The following is a 25,411-nucleotide window of genomic DNA, read 5'->3' on the forward strand; positions in this document are numbered from 1 at the left end:
TCCACCTTGGCAATGCATTCCTTAACCATTAATGTGCAAATTTATGCAGATTTCCATTGATATCTACAAGTTAACTATGCACTGTATGTATTTCTATAAAGTATTAGTGTAAATTTGAAAGCATGTGGATTAGACTTGTCTACAGATGGGCAGTTAGGTTAAATTTTGTGGTTCCTGTAATTTCTAGCAATAAGAAATTTGCATATGAGTGTCTGACCATACGTGAAAAAAGTAAGCATAATATTTCTTTATCTAGGAAAGTCTGTTTTTGTGCTGTAAAAGAACCATTTCTATACTCACAGCTGGAGTTGGTGTAGGTTTTAAATTCATTAAATGGGCTCCTCCTTTCCCACCTGGGGGTAGATCAGCCCTTATTTTAAGGCCTCTTCTTCCAAGTCCCAAAGGTCATGTTGCTGTTGCCTTTGGAAAGAAAGGGAATCTGCAGCCAGTACATTATTAAGTGGTTGCTTTCTGCTGACTGTGCGCATGCCCACACCCACTTGAGCTAGCACATACGTATACCTGGAAGAGGCCTCCTTCAAAATGAGGCTTCTATTCTGAATGAGGAGAATTCATTATTGAAATTTATCGGAAAAAAATATATATGTATGTATGTAAACCTTATTTCTAACTCTAAAGTTAATACATGCCCATTGTAGAATATTGTGAAAATAAAGAAGACAATAACCGTTATCCATAATCCCACCACACAAATTACAACTCTTGTTAACATTTTCTCAAATTTTTTTCCACTCTCTTTTGATGGGTTTTTATGTAACTTTAGTAGTAATATTTATCATAAGCTTCTTCCCAAGCTATTTAAAATTCTATGTAAGCATCAATTTGAATAACCACATGATACTTCTCTTATAGATAGATATACCTCACTACTTAACCATTCTCTTAATAGTGAGATTTAAGCTGTTTTCAGTGGGGTTTTTTCTTCTTCAATTTTTGATAACACAAATAACATTTTTGAGATTAATATATTTGTTCATAAGTTTTTATCTACCTTTTTTATTTTCTACTGAAGTTAGATTCCTAGAAGTAGGATTGCTGAGTCAAAGGGAATGGCCATTTTTATAAGGTTCTTAAATACATACTGCAAATTCACATTCTAGAGAAGTTATACTAATTTACATATTCACTGCAGAGTGTAGAAAGTAACTTTTCCTCCTTGTGAAAGACGGGGAAAATGTACCTGTTGCTAAGCAAGAGTCAAAAATTACACAGAACTTGAAATATGTTCCCTTTTCTTTTTAAGACAGTGTGTTTTTTTAACATTGTCTCAGTGTAGTTTCTGTACTAGTGTTTTAACTTTTGGTATGGCTGGTATGGCCTAGAATGTTGTCTGAAAGAAAATAGTGTGGCTTTTAATATTAGTAGTAAATATTTTCATTATAGAATTTTCTTCTTTGTACAAGAAAGTCTCTATTAGTAGCTGTATATTGGATGGGAAGAGTCAAACAAGTCCATTATCTTCCTAAGGAAGAGCTAGTTTCTTGTAACTTTTTTGTAACTTTCTGTAGGTTTTAACCACCCCAGAAATTTTATCCCTCTCAGAGCCAGTGGGTTGGCTCACATATCCTATGAGTAAATACAAATACTTCCTTCATTTGAAAGCAAAACCAATACACCCCTTACTTATAAAGTGAGCTAAAACAAAAAGAAAAAGTAATATAAAAACCGAAGGAAGGTAGTAAGTAAAGCATTTATCTTTCTGAAACAATTCAAATGGGGATAGGAAGTTGGTTTTAAATGGCTTAAAGGGGATTAGGGTTTTAAAGTTGGATAAGGAGTTTGGTGCTTTGGTTTAGGCACTGCATTGCTTTTAAAAGATTACTTCCATATTTGACAACAATTCTAACTGGAGATTATAAAGCAAATAGTCAATTTTAAAACACTATGGAAAACAAGAAGGTTTCCTTTTTGTTGTTGTTTGTTTATACAAAATGATTGCCTAGAGTTAACAGGCTGAGTCCTGAAGGCCTCATTTCATAACACTACTGAGGATCTATCACCAGGGAGAATCCAGCAGAGGTTGTTTAATGCACTTCATTGAGATTATCTGAGCTTTTCAGTTTAAATTACTTTGGAAAAGTCTAGGTGCAAATGACTTCTTTGAAAGGTAAACATACTTAACCTCTTTTAAAAAAAAAAAAAGGTTCAATTTAAGTTCTTTAAAATTCTTCAGTTAGTAGCAGCAACCCTCATTAATTAAATTTGAGTATGAACTGGATAATGTGTAAAGATTAAATCTCTGTACCTCAGTACAAGTGTTAATATAATTATATAACTGTTTTCATTATTTTACAATTATTTGAAAATGCAATTAAGTATTTTATTAGAAAGGCAAGGCCTGACAATTTTAGTAATTTGAAAAGTGAAAAGATATTATACACTATGTTGGTTATAAAATGTAGTTAATGAAGTTTTAAAAATGAGATTCCTTATTCTGTTCCATCTGAGAAGCAGGTCATATTAAAATGGATCAAGAGTAGCATATACTTTATGTATTAGCTGTGGATAAATAGTCAAAAGTTGCTTTAACATTTTTCCCCATCTTCCTCAGCTCCTTGACCTGTTTATGGTTTGGGATTGGTCTACTTATCTAGCTGATTATGGCCAGCCAGCTTCTAAGTACCTTCGGGTGAATCCAAACACAGCCCTTACTCTTTTGGAGAAGTGAGTATATTCTGCAAACATTTTTGCATACCATTTTAGCATTTTGTGATTCAGTGATAATTGAAGAACTAGAAATTTTTATCAGAAGAGAAATGTCTATATGGAACTTAAAAGTTCAGTTCATTTTAATGATCAAAACATAAGCCTCTTTCTTTCTCGCCTTCAGTGTTGTGTAGTTTTATATGAGATTTGTTTATGTTGATACGAACAAAACATTTTTCCTATTGTATCCTCAATATCTGACCTAATTGGCTTTAGAAATATGTTTACTGCAGATAAGTGAGAATTGGAACTTTTTTTTTTTTAAATACTGTAACACAGGAAAGAAAGTATTTTGTAAAATGTAGTTAGGGATTGGAATGTTTGCCACCAGTGCTGTCTAGATCCTACCATGATGGGCTTGGATTCTTTACAGGTAGAGAGGTATGCGTTTCGAAAAAATAATACTATAAAAACTGAAGTAACAGAACACTTACTGGTGCATCTTGTCCAATTAAAAGTAAAAGAAGCGTAGGTGTTACTTTTCCTTCTCATTATGTGGCAGGTTTTCTTTTCACTCTACCATATTTCATTTTAAGCATCACTATTAAAATTTTCAATTTTTGAATTAAAAGTGTATATTATTTTCCCACATTTCAAAATATCTGTGGTGTATTTGATTTAAGAGGACATAAGGAACTGTTTTAAATAAATGTAAGCTTGTTTTACAATGCCATGAAACACCACTGAGGCAAACAAATTACTGCTTTAAATTTTCTAATGTTATTTTTCCTTTCACCTTGTCTTGCTATGAGTGTGACTTGCAGAGTCCATAGAGGGTATGTATTTTAGCATACTTTATGGAATGATATTAGAAAATAGTATCACGTAAGAAAACTTGCTTTAGATTTACATACTAATGCAAAAAACACCACTTCATATAAAATGCAAAATAAAGCTGCTAATATTTTGTGTGGTTGCTTTCTCTGTAATTCTATTAGCAGTACCTATTTTCTTTGAAGTATATTTTTCAAGCATAGGATTAGTGTGAGATAATCCAGAGCATGCCAAGATATTTCACTTGTGACAGTATAGCTTTTAATTTCCTTTTACTAAGCTTCTTCATTCACGTATATTCCCAGGATAAAGGATACTAGCAAAAAGAACAATATATTTGCTCAATTCAGGAAGAATGATCGAGACAAACAGAAGTTGATAGAGACAGTCGTGAAACAGCTGAGAAGTTTGGTGAATGGTATGTCCCAGCACACATAAACTTCATATTGCTTGCACTCAGTGACACCAAATCCATGGTGTCTCAATGTTGATCTCTAACAGGCACTGGTCATGATACAGAAAGTTGTTTGCAGAATTCAAAAATACAGTAGAGAAAAGACACTGATGAGAGAGCTTAAACAAGAAAGAATTATAAATATCATTTGTATGGATTTTTAAATAACGGAATAATATTTTATATATGGAAAACCTGACATTAATTTTTTTTTCACTTCTAGGGAAAAAAGGCAAAACTAATATATAAATCAGGTCAAAAATTGTCTATGAAACTGATTGTGTAAATACATTAGAAGAACTTATGCCTCTATATATTGGTGTTTTTTCTACTTAGACTTGAATGAGTTTTCTGTTTTGTTTTTTTTTGTTTGTTTGTTTTCCAGTATCTGGTTTTGGAATGCAATTATGTCTGATCTTTCACTGTCATTTTCTGACTTTTAGCTTTAATTTTCACCTCAATATTATTTAAATAGACTAAAATTTCTAATTCTGCTGATTTCGAGGGAGGAAATATAAATCTTTAAAGGTCCCTGAAATCAAACTTAATTTAACCCAGTAAGAATTTGAATTATTTGTTCTACTTGGGTGGTTTAATTTAATCTGAATATGAAGAAAAGGAATTTGATTTTCTAAAGATGCAAGGTGTTTCTGTTCAGCAGGGTTAATATTTCTAACTATAGTGTTTGTAGCTGGCCCCATTTATTTGGTTTGGTTTGGTTTGGTTTGGTTCAAGTTAGAAGGACAGAAACTAAGTGGGGCTAACCACTTCAGGTGCCGCTTGTGATAGGAGAGATGTGTTCCTACACACAGAAGTTACCACAGGGGTCAGGTTACTTTCTTCAAAGAGCAGACATCAGTACCGTGTCCTCACTGTGGAAACAAGCCAAACCAAATGAACTCTGGAAAACCTAAAATGAATGTACATTTTACTGTGTAAAGTACTGTGGTCCAGATGGTAATAACAATCTGATCCTTACTTTCTCTTCATTGTATTTATGCTGAATAATCCTTTTGCATTTTCAGGATTTATGCCTGTAAGAAACTTTTATTTGACTCTGTAAAATAAGTGTAAAGAATTATATGTACATTTCTTGATTTTGTGATTAAATATTAAAAAGGTTGAGCAAGTTGTTGGAAATTCAATGATACTGCATCTATTTAGAGCTTCCTGACTTAAAACAACTGCTTTCTTCAGAAGGGCTGTTATTCCCTAGTTATTGGAATGGGAGTGTCACCAAAACAAAGAAAATAAGCATTTATTCCCTTGACCATCTCTTATCCTAAAGTATTTAACGTTTTAAAAAATATTACATGGAAAATATGGTAATTCCAGGCACAATACAATCTGGAAGTTACCAGAGAAACTGTGAGCTGCTAGTTCTCTTTGAGGACTGGAATGTAGTGACCCTCCAGTGCCTTACCCAGCTCTCCAGGTCACCGGGGACGTCTCCCCGGCTTGGGATGAGGCGTCCCCAGATTCGGAGAGACGCCTCCTTTGTACTGCTTGGAGCAGACCACTGTGGGTCCTCAGCGGTGATGGTCTTGAGGAGTTCGCTTTACTGTTCTCAGGAAAACAAGCACCCTGCACACACACACCCCACCCCGCACCCCTCGGGTTGCGCTGTAGGGACTGGGACGCCCGAGTCCTGGGGCATTTCGGGTCCCACAAAAAGCCCCAAGAAGCAACCATGTAGACTGATCGGGTGGGAAGGATACGAAGCGGGAGGGGACAGTGAATTTGGTCCTCGAGCCCCGAAAGGCGCCGGGGGATATCTGCTCCTCGTGGGATTAGGGGGTCTCCGTGAAGCTTTGAGAAGCAGTGACACTACCATCTTTTGAAGGATTCTGGAAGTGGTAGACCTCGGAGGGGTGGGGATGTCGAGATTCTCGACCCCGGCCATCAGGGCTTGCGATGCCAAGGTACGCATCGAAGATCGCAGTTTCCCTGAAACAGAAGCAGAGCAAAGGGGAGAACCCCCAGCCCTTTAGGCTTGGAGTGCCGGGAAGGGAAGGAGCACCTGGAAGTTCGAGTGTGGGGATCCCAGAGAGAGCCCGCATTTAGCTCCGTGCGCTCGGTCAGTCCACCCGCCGAGCTCCTGCTGGGAGCCGGGAGGTTCTTGGCGCGAAACTGCAGGCCCCGCCCGAGGATCTGCGCGGGGCACGGCCCCCGGCTTAGCCGTAGCGCCGCAGCGGCTGCCACTCCCCACTCCAACCCCTCGGAGAGCGCGCCGCTGCCCACCGCCTCCAATCATTACTCTGCGTGGAGCGCTTTAAATATGCAGAGGCGGGTCACGTCGTGTGAATCGGTATCAATCCGTAGGGAGGGAGCCAATATCTATATAAATGTGGCCTGGGTGGGCCGAGAAGGGTTAAAAGGCTGGAGAAGAGAGAGGTGGGCGGGGGCCTACAGTCCGGGCGAGCGCAGCCCTGGTTGGCAGCACCGGTGAGTTGCTCCTCTCTTTGCCCTCCTTCGCTGCTTCTATCGAAGGAGTGCTGACCAGGGGAGGTGGGAGGTGCTCGGCTCGAGCGGTCCCGAGGCAGCCGGCGCCCGCGCGAGGGGCTTGCGTTTTGGCCCGGGAGCCGTCGGACTCCGGGAAAAGTCTTGAGCGCGCGGGTCTCGATGAAGGCATGTTCCCTAAGGGCGCGTGGTCACTGCTGCCCTCCGCTGCCCGTCTGCTTTTAGAGCGAAGTCCTTGTCCGAGGTTGTAAATCTCGGTTTTGGTCCTCAAGCCTCAGGCCCTTTCCGGACAGAACAGGTGAACACTGCGCGCTGCCGGCGCCGCAGCTCCTGCGCCTCCTGCGCTCGGAGCGGCCTGGCCCCAGCAGGCTCGCCATGTTCCCCTGGGGGCTGAGCTGCCTGTCGGTGCTGGGGGCGGCGGGCACCGCTCTCCTGTGCGCGGGCCTGCTGCTCAGCCTGGCCCAGCACCTCTGGACCCTCCGCTGGACGCTGAGCCGGGACCGAGCCTCTGCCCTGCCCCTGCCCAAAGGTTCCATGGGCTGGCCCTTCTTCGGGGAAACGCTGCATTGGTTAGTTCAGGTGAGCAGTCCGTCGTTTCCGCACCCCAATATGGCCCCTTCTTCCCTATCCCCCACTGGTTCTCAATGTTCCCAGGGTTCGTAGCCAGGCTCTTCCTGTCGCCCAGGGCCCCAGGGAGCATACACGGCCCTGACCTTTGCCCAGCTGCTCCCTCGAAGGGACCGTATGTCACTGGCGTTCTCTCCAACGCAACTTAAGTCCCGACAAAACGCGGGGGTGAACAGAGGGGTTCCAGGACCCTATGTCCTGCCACCATAGAATCAGGAGTCAGGGGCGAGTCTCAGCAGTGAGCTCTTTGGCGCTCGTGTCCCCATTCTGAGCCTCAGTTTCCTCTTCTCACCAATGGGAACAGGAGCATGTACATTCCCGTAGGGTAGTCGCGAGGCCCATTTGAGACTGTTTTGTAAAGAGTAAGGCGCCAGCCTAGAGCAGGAGGTTTTTATCAAGCGGCAGTTGGGAGGCCTGGGCTAGATCCCCAGCCGAGACCCAGCGGCCCCATCCCTCTTCGCTCCTGGCTCGCAGGGCTCGCGCTTCCACAGCTCCCGCCGGGAGCGCTACGGGACAGTGTTCAAGACGCACCTGCTGGGCAGGCCGGTGATCCGCGTGAGCGGCGCCGAGAACGTGCGCACAATCTTGCTGGGCGAGCACCGCCTTGTGCGCAGCCAGTGGCCGCAGAGCGCGCACATCCTACTGGGCTCGCACACACTGCTCGGCGCAGTTGGCGAGCCGCACCGGCAGCGGCGCAAGGTGAGCCTAAAACAGAAGGTGCCGTCGGGACGTCAGACCCGCGGTTCCAGAGAACCTGCTGTGGGCCAGGCCGGGGCGAGGTGTTAGGGGTACACTGTGAACCTGGCCAGGGCCCCTGACTAACAAGTGGGTGCCATTGGGCCAGTCCCTTACCTTCTCCGGCTTTGGTTTATAAGGCCAGGACTGGGACTTAAAGGTCCTTTCATCTTCGATCTTCTGCGATTCTGATACCAGAAGCGCTGGAAATTCACACTTAGAGAGGGTTAGCGACGACTTCCTGGAGGAGGTGGCCCCTGTAGCCTGGATGGATGGGAGGGGCTGTGTACATCAGAGGAGAACTAGAGGGAATGGCGAGAGCAAAACCCAACACATTTGGGTCCGGGTCTCTTAGAAGAGGAGAAGGGGGCCGAAATTGGCCTTTTGGCTCCTAGGGAGTCGCGGAGCAGAGGGAGCCGGACGGCTGCCAGGGCTGACCCCGCGCGATCCCCACAGATCCTGGCGCGAGTGTTTAACCGCGCGGCGCTGGAGCGCTACGTGCCTCGCCTGCAGGGGGCGCTGCGGCGTGAGGTGCGCTCCTGGTGCGCGACCCGCGGGCCGGTCGCTGTCTATGAGGCCGCCAAAGCGCTCACCTTTCGCATGGCTGCGCGCATCCTACTTGGGCTGCGGCTAGACGAGGCGCAGTGCTCGGAGCTGTCCCGGACCTTCGAGCAGTTCGTGGAGAACCTCTTCTCGCTGCCCCTAGATGTGCCCTTCAGTGGCCTGCGCAAGGTACTGCCGCCCCTCCCCAAACCTTCCCTTTGGGGCTCCCTCGGTGCGCCACAGGCGTCACCTCTGCTGGGAAATGGAGGCTCTGCACAGTGTGGGGAGGCGGCGTGGTGTGGCGGTGGGCGTCGGGGTTGGCCTCTGTCCTGACTCGCTGTGTGACCCGCGGCGGGCCACCCACCCTCTCTGGGTCACGCCTGAGGGACGAGCTCCAGCCCCAGCAGCCGCCGGCTTCCCGACGTTGGGTCTCGGTGGCGGGCGCCCAGCCAGTCGTCCCAGCCCCTCCCCAGAGCGGCGCCTCCTGGCCTGGCCTCCAGCGCCTCTTTGGAAGCCCCGTGGCTGCGGAATGGATGGGAGCACTAGGGCCGCAGACACGCCCCCGACCCAGCCCGGCGCCAGCTGGAGAGGGGTGGGTACCGGCTCCCCGGCCCGCGGCCCCAGGCCCGCTAGTTTCCGGATCAGAGAACCATGGCCTCTTCAAACTTCAGAGCGATGGACTGGGCCCAGAGGGCAACCGAACTGGGGCTTCTTATTGTGCTGATGCCCTGGTTTTCAGTCACCTGAATAAAAATAATAGTTATGTATAAACGTACATGCTATATGGGCTGATTGCCTTGGGTACATTTTCTGATTTAATCCTCTCAGTCTGCAAAGTATTATTATTCTCGTTTTACTGATGATGAAACTGAAGCTCAGAGACGTTAAAAGACTTACCCAAGATCCCACAGCTAGTAGGGAGGGGGGCAGGATTTGAACCCCATCTCCCCTGACTAAAAAGCCCAAGTGCTCAAAATGCTTCCCCAGGCAGACGCTTTCGCTGTGCTTGCTCCCTGAACTCTGGAGGGCCACCCCAGCCCTCCTGCCTACCCCTTTACAAAGGCTAATGTTTAGACTTCCAATAGTGTCCTTTAAGCCAGAGCTTTCCTGAGTGCATCAAGGTGTCCCTTCCTCTCTGCACTGGTGCCCACTGCCCATGCCTGAGCCTTGTGCAGGGAAAGGACAATGGACTGACTCCCTGGCAGGGTTCTGTGCCAGACATGGACACTTGACAGCTGTGTGACTCTGGATAATGGCTTGACCTCTCTGAGCCTCAGCATCCTCCCGTCAGGAGGACAGTAACTGTGTACCTTGCCCCAAAGGGTGCTTGTGATCAAGAGAGAATGGTGTGTGGGGGTAATGGACAAATTCCTAAGCATTTATTGAGCCCCTTCTGTGTGCCAGGCATGGAGCTAAGCTGGGAAACTTTTAACACCAGGCTCTCAGCAGAGCCAGACCAGCACTGGGAAGATTTTGGGGGTAGGTGTCCAGGACTGGTCGTCTCAGCGTTCCTGCCCCACCTCCCTTCTCTCCCCGCACATCAGGGCATCCGGGCACGGGACCAGCTGCATCGGCACCTGGAGGAGGCCATTGCAGAGAAGCTTCACGAAGACAAGGCTGCTGCAGAGCCAGGCGATGCCCTTGACGGGATCATACACAGCACTAGGGAGCTGGGCCATGAGCTCTCAGTGCAGGAGCTGAAGGTAGGTGGCGGGAGATTTCTCCTCCCCTCTTTTGCATTTCTAGCAGGTCTCTACACACATGCTGCATCCCTGGAGCAATGGAGCTACATGCCGTTTGGGCCCACTTTGAGCCACAGGCACTCCTCAGGGTGAGGGGAAAGAGGAGACCTGGGTTCCACTTATCGCTCAGCTGCACCCACTATCTCTGTGGCCTTGGGCCAGTCACCATCCCTCTCAGAGGAGAGTCGATGGCATGAATCCTAGGCCCTCCCTTACCGGTTCTGGCAGCAAACAGCTCTCCCCCTCCCCCACTTCTCTGTCACTCCATGCCTTTGCCTCTGCTGTCCCCCTGCCTATGAAGCTCTCTTCACCCCTTTTCTCTACAAACCCTAAGGGTTCAGGGTTAAATTCCACAGTCTCCTTGAAGCTCCCCTCTTCCTCCCCAAATCTACACTTCCATGAGCCACCTTGGCACCTGGCACCTCTTTACCTGTCTGTTTTGCCACTGCAGAATCTCCTGGAGAATTAGAACCCCTCCCCATGTATGCATAGTGCACATACAATGGAGGTAAGGAGGGAAGCTTTGGAGTGGTCCCTGGACCCACCTGCTCGAGAACCCAAAAAGGAGTGGAGAGGTTGGGGGGCAGGGAAGTTAGAAATGGGAACACCTCAAGCCTTCCATAAGCAACTCCCATCCTTTCTCTCAATTTCCCACTTTCCGCTAGCCAGCCACTGAAGGGTGGGGCTCACTCAGCCTGAGTTTCTTCTCCGAGAACGGGACTAATAATCTCTTTCCTGACTCTTGGGTGGTTGTGAAGTCTGGAAGAGTCAAAGGGGTTAGAAGTAGATGAGCGGGGGGCTCCTGAGTCATGGGGGAGCCGGTGGACAGGAGCAGCTCTGGGCTGGGAAGGGGAGTGGTATGCAAAGAAGTGGAGGGTCCCTCTGCCTTGGCAGGGCTGGGGAGCTGGTGACAACACCCTCCAGGTTCTCGGGAAGGGACCCACTGGCCAGAAATCTTCAGTTCTGGCTGGCCAGGGAGGACCTTGGAGCCCCGAGGTCTCTGTCCCAGCTCCCCATCTTGTCCAGGGCAGGCAGTTAGCCTTGGATCAGGTCATTCATTCCACACATATTACTATCTACCTATTCAGTGCCAGGCTCCATGCTGGGACTGGGGATACAGCAGTGAGCAAACTATAGCCCTTGCCCTCGAGGTGCGAGAGGGGAGGGGTACACATTCATCCTATAATAACATCAATCCGTGTGTAAACACAAACTGGGTGCTGCAAGGAAGGAAGACAGCACACGGGGAGTTGGGAGGGCAGAGGCAGGCAGTGAGGGCTGAGGCCTGGACGCTGAAGCCACCAGGCGCCTCCGTCCTTCCGGCAGTGCACACCAGGAAGAGGTTTAGTCACTGGGACCACCGCTAAGCAGGAGGAGGAGCACGATGCTTGCTTTGGTGGGAGGCTGGCGCTGCTGCTGCCGGTGCCTTGGTCAGTTCCACTGCGGTTACTGTCAGGACGCCCAGCTGGGGTTGTCGGCGGCACTGCAGGCAGCGCCGCATGGTTAAGAGCGCTGGAGTCCCAGCTCGGCTACTGGGACTGGTGACGGCAGGGACCTCGAGCACCTCTCAGAGCCTCAGTAAAACGGGCACTGTGCCGCACAGGATCGCGGTGAGTATCGAGTAAGTTAATACACGTAAAGCGCTAAGAACAGTACACAAAAACAGTTCCTGGCATTATCTTTGGGAACCTCCCACGGCAAGTGGATAGATCCTCCTCTTGCTCGTTGCTATCTGTGACTTCCCCAAGTGTCGGACTTGGGATTCAATCGACTCCAGGACCTCCACAGGTAGCCGCGCCACGGGAGCACCGGGCGCTCTGGCCTGTGCACAACGGCAAATGTGGGGCCCCTGCGCCTCCGTTAGGGGGCCACGAGGCCGAGGCCCAGCTAATGGAGACTCAGCGCTCCCGGGCTGTCTTGCAGGAGTCAGCTGTGGAGCTCCTCTTCGCCGCCTTCTTCACCACGGCCAGTGCCAGCACGTCCCTCGTCCTGCTACTCCTGCAGCACCCGGGGGCCATCGCCAAGATCCAGCAGGAGCTGGCGGCGCAGGGGCTGGGGCGCGCGTGCGGCTGCGTGCCGGCGGCCTCAGGGGGCGGCGCTGGGCCCCCGGCCAACTGCGGCTGCGAGCCCGACCTCAGCCTGGCGGCGCTCGGCCGCCTGCGCTACGTCGGCTGCGTGGTCAAGGAGGTGCTGCGCCTCCTGCCGCCCGTGTCCGGGGGCTACCGGACAGCCCTGCGCACCTTCGAGCTCGACGTAAGTGCGCCGCGCCGCCCCGCCCCGCCCCTGCCGCCGGCCGCGGGGAGGTGGGGTAGGGGTTAGGACCGAGCTGTCTACTCTTCCTCTCTCCGGACCTCCGCTTTCCCTCCTGGAAAATGGACTGAATCCTCTTCCATTTCCCGGGAACCACGGTTGAGGGAGCAAAGCAAGGTTAGGGACCCCGTACACTTCAGCTTTTGGCAGTGGTCCGGGTGAGTCAATTAGAGCCGAGTTTTAGAATAAAAACATCCTTTTCTCCGCCCAGCACCCCCCTTTCAGCCAGTGAGGCTGGGTGGGGCACAAAGAGAGACCCCCACTATGTCCCGTACCCCATCTCTCTGGCTCCTTCACAAGAAAAAGGGATTAATCATTGTTACTAGTCCAGGCCTCTGGCTGAGGCCGGATTCCAGGGAAGCGGGGTAATTAAAGTATGGGGTATGATCAGGGTGGCATGAGCTGGGCAAGAAAGTTAAGGTCTAGGACTGGCTCCATCTCTCTATGACCCTGGGCAATTCCCTTCTCACTCTGGGCCTCAGTTTACTCTCTGGAAGGAAGCTGCCTTGGTCCCTTCCAGCTTTGACTCCACGTGGGGCCGGGCTGTGCTTCGCAGTGGCAGCATCGGGGGAGGGGAGCCTTAGCGACGCTAAACTGAAGGTGTTTGCCTGAATGGCTGTCCCTGCATCCCCCCTACCACCAGCCCAGTCTCTGGGCGGAGTGGGCAACTCCTTCCCTGACCCTTACTTTAGACTAAACAGCAAGTGTCCCTAGTACATTGCATACCAGGATTTGAGGACCCCTAAGGGAATGGGATTGTGCCCCTGAGGTGCTGTCATGGAAAGAAAGGGGGCCAGAGCCAGCACCTTCATCACAAACTGGTATGAAGAAGAGAGTGCTCTCTAGCTGAATGACACCAAAACATTTTGGGAGCTGGCGTTTGAACTGGAACAGTGACGGGTTAGGATGGGGACAGCACATCACTGAGAGGGGATGGCCCAGACAAAGGTAGGTGGATTAGTGAGGGGTTTAGAAGTGTCTTGGATGCTGAATCTTGGAATTCAGACATCATGCAGGCGTTGGGAACCTCCTGAAGCTGTTCAGGCAAGGGAAACAGGATGGTCGGGGCTGGAAGACATCACAAAAGTGGAATAGCTGAAATAGTTGGAGGTGAGCAAAGGGAACATGAAAGCTGCCTTCCAACAATTTAATTCTCGTGTGCACCTTCTTAGAGTGTGGCTGCCTGATCTGAACATTACTATACAGCTGATGGGTGGCGAGGACAGAGAGGCAGTTTTCAGTTCAGTCCCAAGAGGAGCTGTAAAATTGAGGTGACCGTAGAGGAGCTGTCGTTTGCATTGTTCCGACCCAGGCAACTGGTGGGTGCAGGACTAGAGTTTAGGTGTCCCGATCTAACGTGAGAACAAAAAAGACAAAAACAAAACAGTGAAACAAATCATAGAGCACATTTACTGACCACTAATATATATGGCCAGACCCGTTATTTGAATCCTCACTACAAGATGGGCATTTTTGTTCTCACTTTATCAGTTAAGAAACTGAGGCTCAGAGATTGAGCATGTAGCCCATCGTCACACAGCTCGCCAGGGAAGGAGCTGATATGGGTATGCAGAGCGGTAGCTTCCGGGTTAGACGCGCCTCCCTGCTTGTTTTCGGAAGCCTGTTTGATATACCCCGGGTGGAGGATCGGTTCGGGCTGGGTTTCCGGGTACCTCGTGGTCAGGCGGGTCTCCTCACCTCCCCGCAGGGCTACCAAATCCCCAAGGGCTGGAACGTGATGTACAGCATCCGGGACACGCACGAGACGGCCGCGGTGTACCGCAGCCCGCCTGAGGGCTTCGACCCAGAGCGCTTCGGCAATGAGGGCGAGGATGCGCGGGGCGCCGCCGGCCGCTTCCATTATATCCCGTTCGGCGGCGGTGCGCGCAGCTGTCTCGGCCAGGAGCTGGCGCAGACCGTGCTCCAGCTGCTCGCGGTGGAGCTGGTGCGCACGGCGCGCTGGGAGCTGGCCACGCCTGCCTTCCCCGCCATGCAGACCGTGCCCATCGTGCACCCGGTGGATGGTCTGTTGCTCTTTTTCCACCCGCTTGCGCCTTCGGCTGCGCAGGATGGGCGACGCCTCTGACCCGCTGCGCCGCGGAACCTGACTTGGCCAGTGGCAGCGGAGCACTTGCGGAGCCGCCCATCTGCCGTTCCCCAGTACCGGGTCGGGCGCGCTCTCTAGTTCACCAAACGGTTACCGAATGCGGCTCTGTGCCGGACTCTGCGGGAGGAGACGCGTGAGCCACCGCCACAGCACTGGAGAAGTGCCCTGGCCAGTGGGAAGGTGCCTCCTGCACTCCGCACGCACCCTGGAAGGAAGGAAAGGTGGTGGGCCAAGTCTCTTAAGCCCTTCCCAGGATTTCGAAGCAGGGATGGAGGGAAGCCAAGCCCGGGAGGAGGCATGGATGGCAGGGCCGTGGGGAGGCTTGCTAGGGGAGGATTGGGCCGTAGAACGATGCGGGACCTGCAACGGTCGCGAGGAAGAGGGGACGCCGGGAGCGCATCTCTGGCCTGGCTTTGGGCCATAGGAAGACACCGAGAAGGCGCCCAACGGAAGGCCTTCAGGCAGCTGGCCTCCGCTAGGTGCGCCCTCGCCACTCTGCAGGTCTCGGCAGAAACCCAGAACGATGGGCGCTTCCAGGGCTCCAAACAGGCTCAACACTGCCGGATTCTGCTGGCGATTTCTTAAAAGAAAAATTCCTAGTTCAAGAACGCTTTTAGTCTTTCCATTTATACAAGGGAGAATAGGCAAACGAGAGGACTCTTTAAGGCTGGATTATTTTCATGGGAGATTGAGACATAGAGACATTCGAGGTATTTGTACCCAAAACAGAAAGGCCAAGAAATAGTTTCCTGGCAGTAGTTGGGTGAGGAGGCTACAGCTTAGCTGGGCAGCTGCTCTCTGGTGGGAAAGTGTGGGATGAGGGGTGAGGGGGACTCAGGAAAGACCCCCTCGCCTTCCCCCGGAAGGACCTACCCTGCATATATCCAGAGAGAGACTAGGAACTGGGGCAGCCTGGGGTGCAGGCTGCTGGAACTTCTCTCTTGAGCATAGCTCCAGGGAGCTGGGCTGTGAATTATCTCCAAGATAGTTGGCTGCAGGGACGTTCTGATTTACTGCTTCAACCACCTTTATTACAGGGGAGAGACTGAGGCGAGAGACTGGACTACTCAGCCAGTGCTCTCTTCCACCCCATCACTTACTCCCTGCTCCAGCTCCCAGGCCTGTGGCTGCTGCGAAGCTCTTGGCCTTTTATCCTTTCAACGCGATCTCTAGGTTGGCCTAAGGACTCTGGACCTTTCCAACACAGAAGTTCCCAACAGTGTTTAAATCTAAACCAAGAGCCTCCAGCGTCATTATTCCTAACAGCTCACTGTAACCTGTCACCCACCTTCGGACAGGCTGGGGGCAGTTGGACATGATGGGTGAGTCAGGGAAGTTGCCGCCAAGGCCTGAGCTGACCCCTTAGTGAACCAGAAGAAAGCTGGTGCCCTCCTGACCTTACGCTTAAGGTGGATCCTGGGGCCAGAAGGAAAGGGGGAAGCAGCAGACACAGGCAGGGTCGGTAGCTCAAGAGTGCAGCGGGCCCTTCGGAGCTCGGCTGACACCGCCATAACCCCCTCCAGGGCAATTCATCACCCACTGCTGACCACAGGCCCTGGCGCCAGGCCATGGGATCTGCAGGCAGGTGACAGAGCCACAGAGCCGGCAAGAAGTGGCAGATCTGGGGGCCTGCCCTCAGGGCGCTCCTGAGGCTGCAGAGACAACATCTTGGCCTAAGAAACTCCACTAGGCTGAGGTGGTGGGAGGAACAGGGCTTGGGGCTGATTCTGATTTGGGGAGAGAGATTGGGGGAAGGGGCTCTCAGAAGCCCAGACTTAGCTGGTTCCAAGAGACCTGGTTTACCTGCTGGTGGTCTGCACTAACTATAAGCCCCTGTAGGGGCAGCTCCAATTTTGCTCTAATTTCCCATTGATACTTCATTCTCAGTAATTTCCAAGAAAATCTGAGCTCTTGCTTTAGTAGCTCTTGATTCTCTGAGGAAGGAGCAGATGTGGTTCTTGCCCTCCTGGACTTGGCGTGCTTACCAAGGAGGTAGACAGTAAATAAACTCACAGACAAGAGCAAGAACATGTCTGATGATGACAGTGCTGTGGAGAAAATAAAACAGGCCTGCAATGCAGAGTGGCGGGGAAGGCTGGGGCCTGGGAAGACTTCCCTGGGGTGACATTCGACTTTGGAAGGAACCAGCAAGCGGTGAGCTGGGAAAGAGGCACCCCAAGCAGAGGGAACAGCAGGTATAGAACCCTGGGATGGGGATGAGTGCTCAAGACAAGGGAAGAAGGGGTTGAAAGAAAGGTGGAGGATGGGTGCTTCAGCTGCCTGGGCTCCCCTGACCCCAGTCAGGAACTCACTCCCCACCCCCCAACCCTTAGCAACAGGCTGTTTTGCAGACATCTTGGAAACATTTTATTTTCCAGTGAACCAACCCCTCTCCCCACCTACTGCCACCCACGAAAGCTTGGCAAGGTATCTAGATCAAAGTTCTTATTGGGCTGGTAATTTATGGGCCCCTTCCCCTCTTCAAAATGTTCTTTAATGATCCCACTATCCCATTTAATCCTTTCCTGCCGGTCGCCCCCGCGGGTCTCGATGGGCAGGTAGATTAAAACATTTTTCCCCCTTGTGGCAATTTCCAGCGCGCAGGCCCCGCTCATCTTGTGACCCGGCGCGCGCTGAACTTGGCGAGATGGCCCTGCAGAGTTCACTCGGATGTCACGGTCCGGCCTGCAGGGGTCACAGGCGGGTCAGGCCGGAGGATTGGGACTGGGCCCCAGGTCACGCCCCCCGCTCGCCAGCTTTGCTCACCGGCCGGAGGCACTGTCCAGAAAGGGGCGGGCCAGGGATTTCTGAGAATTACCTCCAGCGCGTCTCGACCCGGTTCCAGCCGGTGCCCCCTAAGTCGTCTGTCACTGTTTACAGTTGTGAAATCGTTAGAAGAAATAACAGTGAGAGAGACCATTCCCTAGAGCCTCTGAAACGCCAAGTAGGTTTACGGAGAAACGCCGACTCTCCGAAACACATCCTGGGGCGACCCAGGCTTGGAGCGTTTCGGCGAGTGTGCGGTCCCTGCGACTCCGCAGACACTTCCCGACCCTCCGGGTTTGGGGACCACCGCGGGAGGGCTGCGTATTTAACAGCTGTCAGGATCGAAGTGTATTCCATCCCCAAGGGACGCTTTCCAACCAGTGAGGCGTGCTCCTGGGAGAACCGGGTCTTCAGTTTTAAACAAACATATATCATTGCTTCGTTTTAGGCGCGACTGGAGGGTTCATCGCTCAAATCAAGGGGGCGTGTGGCCCTGACTGGTCCGAGGCAGTTCGGACCCAGTCCCACTGGCTCGACCAGGCGGGAAGCAGGGAGCGCACGTGCGCTTCCCGCAGTGTCCGAGCTCCAGGCATTGGCTGCAGGAGCAGCCGATTGTATAGCTGGGCGAAGGCCAGAAGACTCACTTCCCAGTACGGATTCCCTCAACACTCTTCTTATCAGCGGCCGGCAGAGGCCTGAGTTTAGGACCCAGCCCCCCCTCTCGCCTGGGTGGCTTTCTGCCGGGTGGGAGCTGGGAGAGCGGAGGATGGCTCTAGTGCCCGGAGCCCAGGTCACCTTGGTAACGTAGCCTAGCGTGCCTGGAGCTGGGAGGAGTATTTGCAGCCAGAAGCCCCTTTTGGAAACTCACACCTTCCCCGTGGGGTAGAGGGGTCAGGAATGATCACCTCCATATTAAGGAGGAGGAAACCGCCGCAAGGATGTGCGGTGACTTGCCCAAGGTCATTCAAGTAGAGACGGAGCCGGGACTCAGAGCCCGGACTCCGGGCTTTCCATCCATTCTCCATCTCGGTGTCCTTATCCTGCCAGGGCTAGGGACCCTCTTCCCCTCTGCCTAGCTGGAGCTGCTAACCCCAGGACCCTCGGAATCCGGCCGGCTGTGGCAGGATCGCAGAGCTCTGGTTGCCGCCGAACCGCGGATGAATTGCCACCGCGGTCCCCCACTGGGGGCCCAGAGTTAGGGCTCAGACTTGTGCAGGGCTGCACCTGGAGTCCTGAGAATCTGGAGCCCCTCTTGTACCTTAAGTAGGGCTTTCCAAGACTTCATGGGTGTGGACCTCCTTGAGGGGTTTGGGGAGCTGGCAATCTATGGTCAGCCGGTCACGACTTCCCGCGACTCTCGTTGGGTTCTGGCCCTGGGCTCTTCTGCGGGATCTTTGGAAGAATCGGGAGGCCTGCGTTTTGCTCTGCGTTCTGGGCCTCAGTTTCCCCACCTGTGGGACGAGGAAGCTGGACGATCTCTGAACGCACTTCCCTTTGCTTCCCCAGCAGGTGGAAGGGGGCCCACACGGCGCCTGTAAACGGAAAGCCAGTGCAGGCAGCTCTGGTCTGGGACCGCCCGTCGGACCCGGCGGGAGGGATCCCAAAGAGACCGCCAGGAAGCCCAGGGCTTGGAGTTCCCGCTCCCCAGAGCCTGGGTCGGCCCCTGCCACCGTCCCAGAGCCCCGCACAACTTGTATGGGCGAAGCAGGCTGCTCCTAGCCCCGCACCCCAGGAGGCGCGCTCCGAGGGAAGCCGCCACCGCGCCGCCTCTGCCTCTGCGCGGAACAAACGGTTAAAGATTTTGGGCAGCGCCTCGAGGGGGGAGGAGCCAGGGGCCCAATCCGCAATTAAAGATGAACTTTGGGTGAACTAATTTGTCTAAGGTAACGTGGGCAGCAACCTGGGCCGCCTATAAAGCGGGCGCGCGGCAGGTTCGGAGCTCTGGCGACGGCGGCAGGTGGCGCGGGAGGTCGCGGCGCGCCATGGGGCTCCCAGCACTGCTGGCCAGTGCTCTCTGCACCTTCGTGCTACCGCTGCTGCTCTTCCTGGCAGCGATCAAGCTCTGGGACCTGTACTGCGTGAGCAGCCGGGACCGCAGCTGCGCCCTCCCGCTGCCCCCCGGAACTATGGGCTTCCCCTTCTTTGGGGAAACTTTGCAGATGGTGCTTCAGGTAAGGGAGATAGGGGCGGGACAGGACGATTCCCCGGAGCCCCAGAGCCCGACTCGGCTCCAGGCTTCCACTGAAGCCGGGGTAGGCGGCCCCGGGAGGGAGGTGACTGAGGCTAGGATCAGTACTAGCCGGAGGCTCGGCGCTCCCTGGCGCCCCCTCACTCCCGCCTCTCTCCTCCGCTTTCCTCTCGCAGCGAAGGAAGTTCCTGCAGATGAAGCGCAGGAAATACGGCTTCATCTACAAGACACATCTGTTCGGTCGGCCCACGGTGCGGGTGATGGGAGCGGACAACGTGCGGCGCATCTTGCTCGGGGAGCACCGGCTGGTGTCAGTCCACTGGCCCGCGTCTGTGCGCACCATCCTGGGCTCCGGCTGCCTCTCCAACCTGCACGACTCCTTGCACAAGCAGCGCAAGAAGGTGAGGGCGGGGTGGCGGCGCGTGGGCAGGAAGGGGGACCCGATTCGCGTGAGGGGTTCAGGCAAATAGGTGCTGGGCGAGCGCCAGCTGCCATAAGGCGTCGGCTAGGGACCCTCTCAAACCCAGTGTAGCTTTCCCAGCCGGGAAGTGCCTTGGGTCTGGTGGGGTTGTGGGTGTCCGGAAGGGGGCCCTGGAAGGCGAGAGGGGCGGGTGGGGCCCGGTTTTCACACTCTTCCCTCCTCGGAGCTCAGGTGATTATGCGGGCCTTCAGCCGCGAGGCGCTCCAGTGCTACGTGCCAGTGATCGCCGAGGAAGTGGGCAATTGCCTCGAGCAGTGGCTGAGCTGCGGCGAGCGCGGCCTCCTAGTCTACCCGCAGGTGAAGCGCCTTATGTTCCGCATCGCTATGCGCATCTTGATGGGCTGCGAGTCCCGGCTGGCGAGCGGCGGCGAAGCAGAGCAGCAGCTGGTAGAGGCCTTCGAGGAAATGACCCGCAATCTCTTCTCGTTGCCCATAGACGTGCCCTTCAGCGGGCTGTACCGGGTAAGGGCGGCATGTAGGGTGCGGAGCTAGGGGCTCCGGGGGCGCGGGGTCCGGGCTTCTGCTCACCGCCGTGCGCTCTCTGCGCTCAGGGACTGAAGGCGCGGAACCTCATCCACGCGCGCATCGAGGAGAACATTCGCGCCAAGATCTGCGGGCTGCGGGCGGCCGAGGCGGACGGGGGCTACAAAGATGCGCTGCAGCTGTTGATCGAGCACTCGTGGGAGAGGGGAGAGAGGCTGGACATGCAGGTGAGTGGCAGCTTCAGGAGAGGCACGGCGGAGTTTGATCCCCTGGCTTTCCAATCGCAGTTCCTGGGGTCCCCAAAGTGCCCGCCTGGGGCCCAGGTCCCCAGAGTGGGAAGCCCGCCCAGACCCCAGGGATGGGACACAGAGGTTGAGACACCTGGTCCGCGGAGCTTCGGATAGGGGAGAGGCTTCGTCCCCTATCCCTTCCAGGTTTTAAAGGGAAAGTTGGAATTTGCAAGATGTAAATAAAGAATGTTGGGTGATTATAATACAACCAAGGCTTTAATTTAAGAGTTCCTGGGAGGGTGGGATCTTACTGGCCTTCCTGCTCTAGCTGAACTAAACGGTCTTAGCATTTTGTTTAAATGGATTTTCTGTCAGCACACTTTCAGCCCTTCTCATCTTCCCTCCAGAACTCTCAGTTCTATTCTGAGTAGTCGCTCTGTAAAATTGCATGCAGACTTGTCAAAACGTTCATCTTAATCCACTCTTAGGCACTAAAGCAGTCTTCAACTGAGCTCCTCTTTGGAGGACACGAAACCACAGCCAGTGCAGCTACATCTCTGATCACTTACCTGGGGCTCTACCCACATGTCCTCCAGAAAGTCCGAGTGGAGCTGAAGAGTAAGGTAGGGGAACTGAGGTGGGGGGGATTACCTTAAGAAACTCAGCTACTCTCTAGCCAGCTTCCCAAAAGGTAGGTGTGCTTTCCCAATCAAAAAGAAGGAATCTTGAGCTGTGATCCCACTCGGGCAGGGTTCAGCCTTGTACTTCTACCTCTTCTCCACGTTTTGCAGAACCTTGGAGATTTTCAGATAGGTTCCACTTTCTTGGATTTGTGTGTTCAAGGGCATGAATGGGGAACTCCTGGGGGACGGTGGTGGCAGCCAGGAGTGGTGGTGGTGATTGGGGGAGGGGAGAAACTTGGTGGTTCTAACTGGTGAGCAGCATTCTCTTGGAATTGTAAACAGATAGTGGACTTGGGCCCAGGGGTGGAGGCAAATGGTAACTAGCTGCTCCCTGTTTCCCCCTCACACTTTCCCATCATGAGGCCCTTTGGGTCCAGCCGCTACTTAAGCCCTGTTTACGTCTGCTGGGCTGATTTTATTGGAGCACAGAATAACCGTTCACCTCTGTGTGACTGTTTTGATAGGGTTTACTTTGCAAGGGCAATCAAGACAACAAGTTGGACATGGAAATTTTGGAACAGCTTAAATACACTGGGTGTGTTATTAAAGAGACCCTTCGACTGAATCCCCCAGTTCCAGGAGGGTTTCGGGTTGCCCTTAAGACTTTTGAATTAAATGTAAGTTAAAAGTTCTCTCCCTCCCACCCTTACCTTTTGTGTTGTAGTTTTAAATCTCCCTTTGTTTCTCTGTCCTTTGACTTAAATTTCTTAGGCTTTTGATAACATTGTCCTGCCTCTGAATGTCTATCTGTCTCTCTGTTTCTCTCTCCACCTCCCCCTCCTCCTTTCTTTCAGCTCATAACTCCTCCAAGGATATCAGTGATAGATTTTTTTCCTGTTGAAGGTTGAATTCCAGTTTGTCAGTCCTTTGGACTTCATAATCTTTTGCAGGGATACCAGATTCCCAAGGGCTGGAATGTTATCTACAGTATCTGTGATACTCACGATGTGGCCGATATCTTCACCAACAAGGAGGAATTCAATCCTGACCGCTTTCTGCTGCCTCACCCGGAGGATGCATCCAGGTTCAGCTTCATTCCATTTGGAGGAGGCCTTAGGAGCTGTGTAGGGAAAGAGTTCGCAAAAATTCTTCTCAAAATATTTACAGTGGAGCTGGCCAGGCATTGTGACTGGCAGCTTCTAAATGGACCTCCTACAATGAAAACGAGTCCCACCGTGTATCCTGTGGATGATCTCCCGGCAAGGTTCACCCGTTTCCAGGGGGAAATCTGATGGGCAGGAATGCCCAGACCTCAGACTTATTTGAAGAGTACATATGCGTTTTTATCTAGTGTCATGTTGATTTTATTATATTTAATTTCTAAATGTATATTATAATATTTATGTGTCTCTTCTACAGTACCACAGTCTTTAAATATTAAAATAATGAACTGGATAGTTTACAAATAAAGTAAAATCTGAAGGTGCTTGTGTTGCGTTTAATATTCCTGTGGGGGGAAACTCACCGGTTTTATATTTGTATATTTAACCAGATTTCTAAATGTCTACATTCATGGCTTTATTTGTCATCTGTACATATCTATTTTCTGGGAGGAAGAAACTTTAGCTGTTTTTTTCTCTTAACAGTTATTAGAAAGCATATATTATATGTGTGTGAGCTAGTCTAAAGGTAATTTTGTTAAGTTTCCGATGATAATTTAGATTCTCTATTTGGAAAATCTATCAAAGTTAATTAAGAATTTGGGGAGGGGTTTGCTTTACTTTAGGGAAAGCTGAATTTGAAAGGAGAACACCTTGAGAAGATCATCTAATATAACACCTTCAGCCATAAACTTAGTATGTTTAATAAACATAATAAATCTATGGTGTCGCACAGTGTCAGAACTGTTTTCTGAAATTAAAGTTTTAGGTAAGACAAAGTTATTGACTAAAATGAGACCCCAAATCACTGGCGTGTTTCCTTTACTCTGAAGTTGCATATGAAAACAGTATTGGAAAAGGCCAATCTCTGGTTTAGATAAGCGAGTCCAGGTTTTCTTTATTGAAAATAAGGCAGGAGGAGTAGATTTAACAAACTGACAGATAAAGTTTTTATCTATGCCAGGCAATAGGGTGTGAGCCTGACATGACTGATAAAATGGCCCAGTCATGACCCTGTGAACCTTGGCTAACCTCCGTGAAAGCGCAGTTTTGTCACATTTCTGACCCTGGCATAGCCATGTTCTGAACTGAAGGCCAGACTCTCAATCCAGAAAGGTTAGCCCAGTGACTTGCTTATGCAAGCACATTTTCAGTTTTGAAATGGCACAATCTGCTTACTGAACCTCTGATGGCTTGTAGGTTTTGGACTTTAAATTTTTCATTACAGTTTTAGAATTTGGCAATACTGCAGAAAAACTAGGTGGTCTAAATAGGTGTTTGAAAAGGGTTCTGACTACTATGAGAATTACATGTTCTACCTGACTTTAGTTTTTTAGGTGGAACTTGGATTGTAACTTAAGGTTGGAATCCTCTGTTTTTTAAGGGGTGTTTACAGAATAATTTATAATACCTTATAATAACCTTATAAATGCCTTTTTTTTAATGAGAAATTACAGGCTTATTTTATTTTCAGCTAAAGCTTTAGTGTACTGTGGTGTACAAAGCTGGCCCTCCCCCCACCGCACATAACATTTGCCCTGGATCATTCCAGTTAGGAGCACACTAGCCTGAGGACATTATTTCGGATAATTTATACAAGGTCATTTTTTAAGGGTTTCAATACTTTTCTTTTTGCCAGAGGACAGTCAGTGTTTCAAAACCCTGTCTTCGGTGACACTGTGACCGCGTGTCTCTATGAGCATAGTGCAGAAAGAAATTTGAGCCATTTTAGCATATAATTTAATTTTTGAAATCCACCTATATTTTTTATCCAGAGAGCTCTGAGGAAAGTGCTTCTGGCTTGCATCTCCCAGGGCTACACTTAGCTTAACTAGACTCATCGATTACAGAGTAGTGCGGAATTTATCTCGAAAATACGTTAAAAACACAATCTTTGATAATGCACTTAGTGCTGAGTAAAGGCAGTTTCAACGTGTGTCCGTGCGAGGCAGAATCGATGTTTGTGGCTGCCATGTGGACATTAGATGGGCCCTGGTCACAATGTCTGGGGCAAGCATGTTTTACGGCCCAGCCTCCTCTGGGTCAGCGTTCACGCATCACCCAGTGGAGAAGTGTTTCAGGAGGAGGCCACTCTTCCAGATTTAGATTTGGCCAACGTTGTGGAAGGACGGGAGACCACTATGAGAAAGGACTCTTTGGGGCCCCCAGGGGCCTGGCACTGTGATGGAGGGTGCTGTGCCCTCCTGGGCCTTGGGTAGACCTGCCAAGCGGGTCAAGTTGGTGGCCTCCGTCTCCCCTTCCACACGTACCCCTTGCACTGGCTGCCTCCCATCCCCCCTTCTCTTCAGTCAGGGGTGTGGTGCCACCAAGGACAGAGCATTGTCAGGACTGGCGTATGAAGGCATCCAGCTTAGTCCATAAAGCACCAGCATTCAGAGGGATTGTAGTCTTCACCCAGCTTAGCCCTGGGAGGCCCAGAGAGAGACTGTGATTTGCCTGGGGCCACCCAGGGAGTGGCAGAACCAGGAAAGGCCTCCTGCTGCTTTTTTCTTCTTCTTTCTTTTTTTTCCAACATCTAATAACACCTGCCTGATTTGTCTCCAATTTTCTGTTGCCAGACGACCCAGCAGTCTCCACATCCTAACTTCCCTTCATGTCCCCTGCCACCACTCCCCTGCCCTGTGACACTCCAGAGATCAATTCTCTTGCACGCAACAGGGGAAATGGGAGCAGCGACAGGAAGCGGCTGCTCCCCCCAGACCCCTCATCTCCTTCTAGGTTTCAGGGTGCTTTTTGTACCTTGCCACCCCCCAGAGGTCCACAAGGGGGCGGGCTTCTCCCTTCTATGCCAAGCTCAGCGACCAGTGGTTTCCCCACCAGTGTCCATGAAATCCAGGGTCCACAGACTCTGGCCCAGGGCCTGCTTTTACCCCAGACAGTGAGAGGCGACAATCACCCAGGGCTTAGCAAATACTCAGCCTCAGGCCTGGTCATGGCTTCCCGGCCCCTCTGGAAGAGTCACCCCAGGCGGGGTTGATCT

At 51.4% G+C, this 25,411-nt stretch overlaps 3 protein-coding genes across 15 annotated transcripts in view; all 3 read left to right on the forward strand.

Moving 5' to 3' along the window:
• The window catches only part of EXOC6 (exocyst complex component 6), a 208,527-nt gene extending 203,447 nt beyond the window's left edge, over positions 1 to 5,080 (forward strand). For 6 of the 13 annotated variants that reach the window (XM_082339429.1, XM_082339431.1, XM_082339423.1 and 3 more), the window contains 3 exons: positions 2,573 to 2,685; positions 3,480 to 3,503; positions 3,807 to 5,080. In XM_082339429.1, the coding sequence (XP_082195555.1) occupies positions 2,573 to 2,685; positions 3,480 to 3,503; positions 3,807 to 3,939 (270 nt within the window). In that variant the 3' untranslated portion in view covers positions 3,940 to 5,080. Of the gene's footprint in view, positions 1 to 2,572; positions 2,692 to 3,479; positions 3,504 to 3,806 lie in introns of those variants that run through there. The other 7 variants (XM_082339433.1, XM_082339436.1, XM_082339434.1 and 4 more) reach the window with 2 other exon arrangements.
• Positions 5,081 to 6,746: 1,666 nt separating this feature from the next.
• CYP26C1 (cytochrome P450 family 26 subfamily C member 1) lies at positions 6,747 to 14,735 on the forward strand. Its single transcript, XM_082339510.1, has 6 exons — positions 6,747 to 6,994; positions 7,517 to 7,741; positions 8,234 to 8,509; positions 9,865 to 10,023; positions 11,986 to 12,315; positions 14,081 to 14,735. Exons 1-6 carry the CDS (start codon positions 6,791 to 6,793, stop codon positions 14,456 to 14,458), a joined length of 1,572 nt encoding a protein of 523 aa, XP_082195636.1. The 5' UTR covers positions 6,747 to 6,790; the 3' UTR covers positions 14,459 to 14,735.
• Positions 14,736 to 18,975: 4,240 nt separating this feature from the next.
• On the forward strand, positions 18,976 to 22,732 carry CYP26A1 (cytochrome P450 family 26 subfamily A member 1). The gene is made up of 7 exons (XM_082339503.1): positions 18,976 to 19,416; positions 19,610 to 19,834; positions 20,086 to 20,376; positions 20,466 to 20,624; positions 21,116 to 21,250; positions 21,775 to 21,927; positions 22,201 to 22,732. The coding sequence occupies exons 1-7, from the start codon at positions 19,228 to 19,230 to the stop codon at positions 22,540 to 22,542; spliced, it is 1,494 nt and encodes a 497-aa protein (XP_082195629.1). The 5' UTR covers positions 18,976 to 19,227; the 3' UTR covers positions 22,543 to 22,732.
• The last annotated feature ends 2,679 nt before the right edge of the window (positions 22,733 to 25,411 follow it).

Source organism: Balaenoptera borealis, assembly GCF_965194805.1.
Source record: "Balaenoptera borealis genome assembly, chromosome: 10".
In the NCBI taxonomy this organism is placed as follows: Eukaryota; Metazoa; Chordata; class Mammalia; order Artiodactyla; family Balaenopteridae; genus Balaenoptera; species Balaenoptera borealis.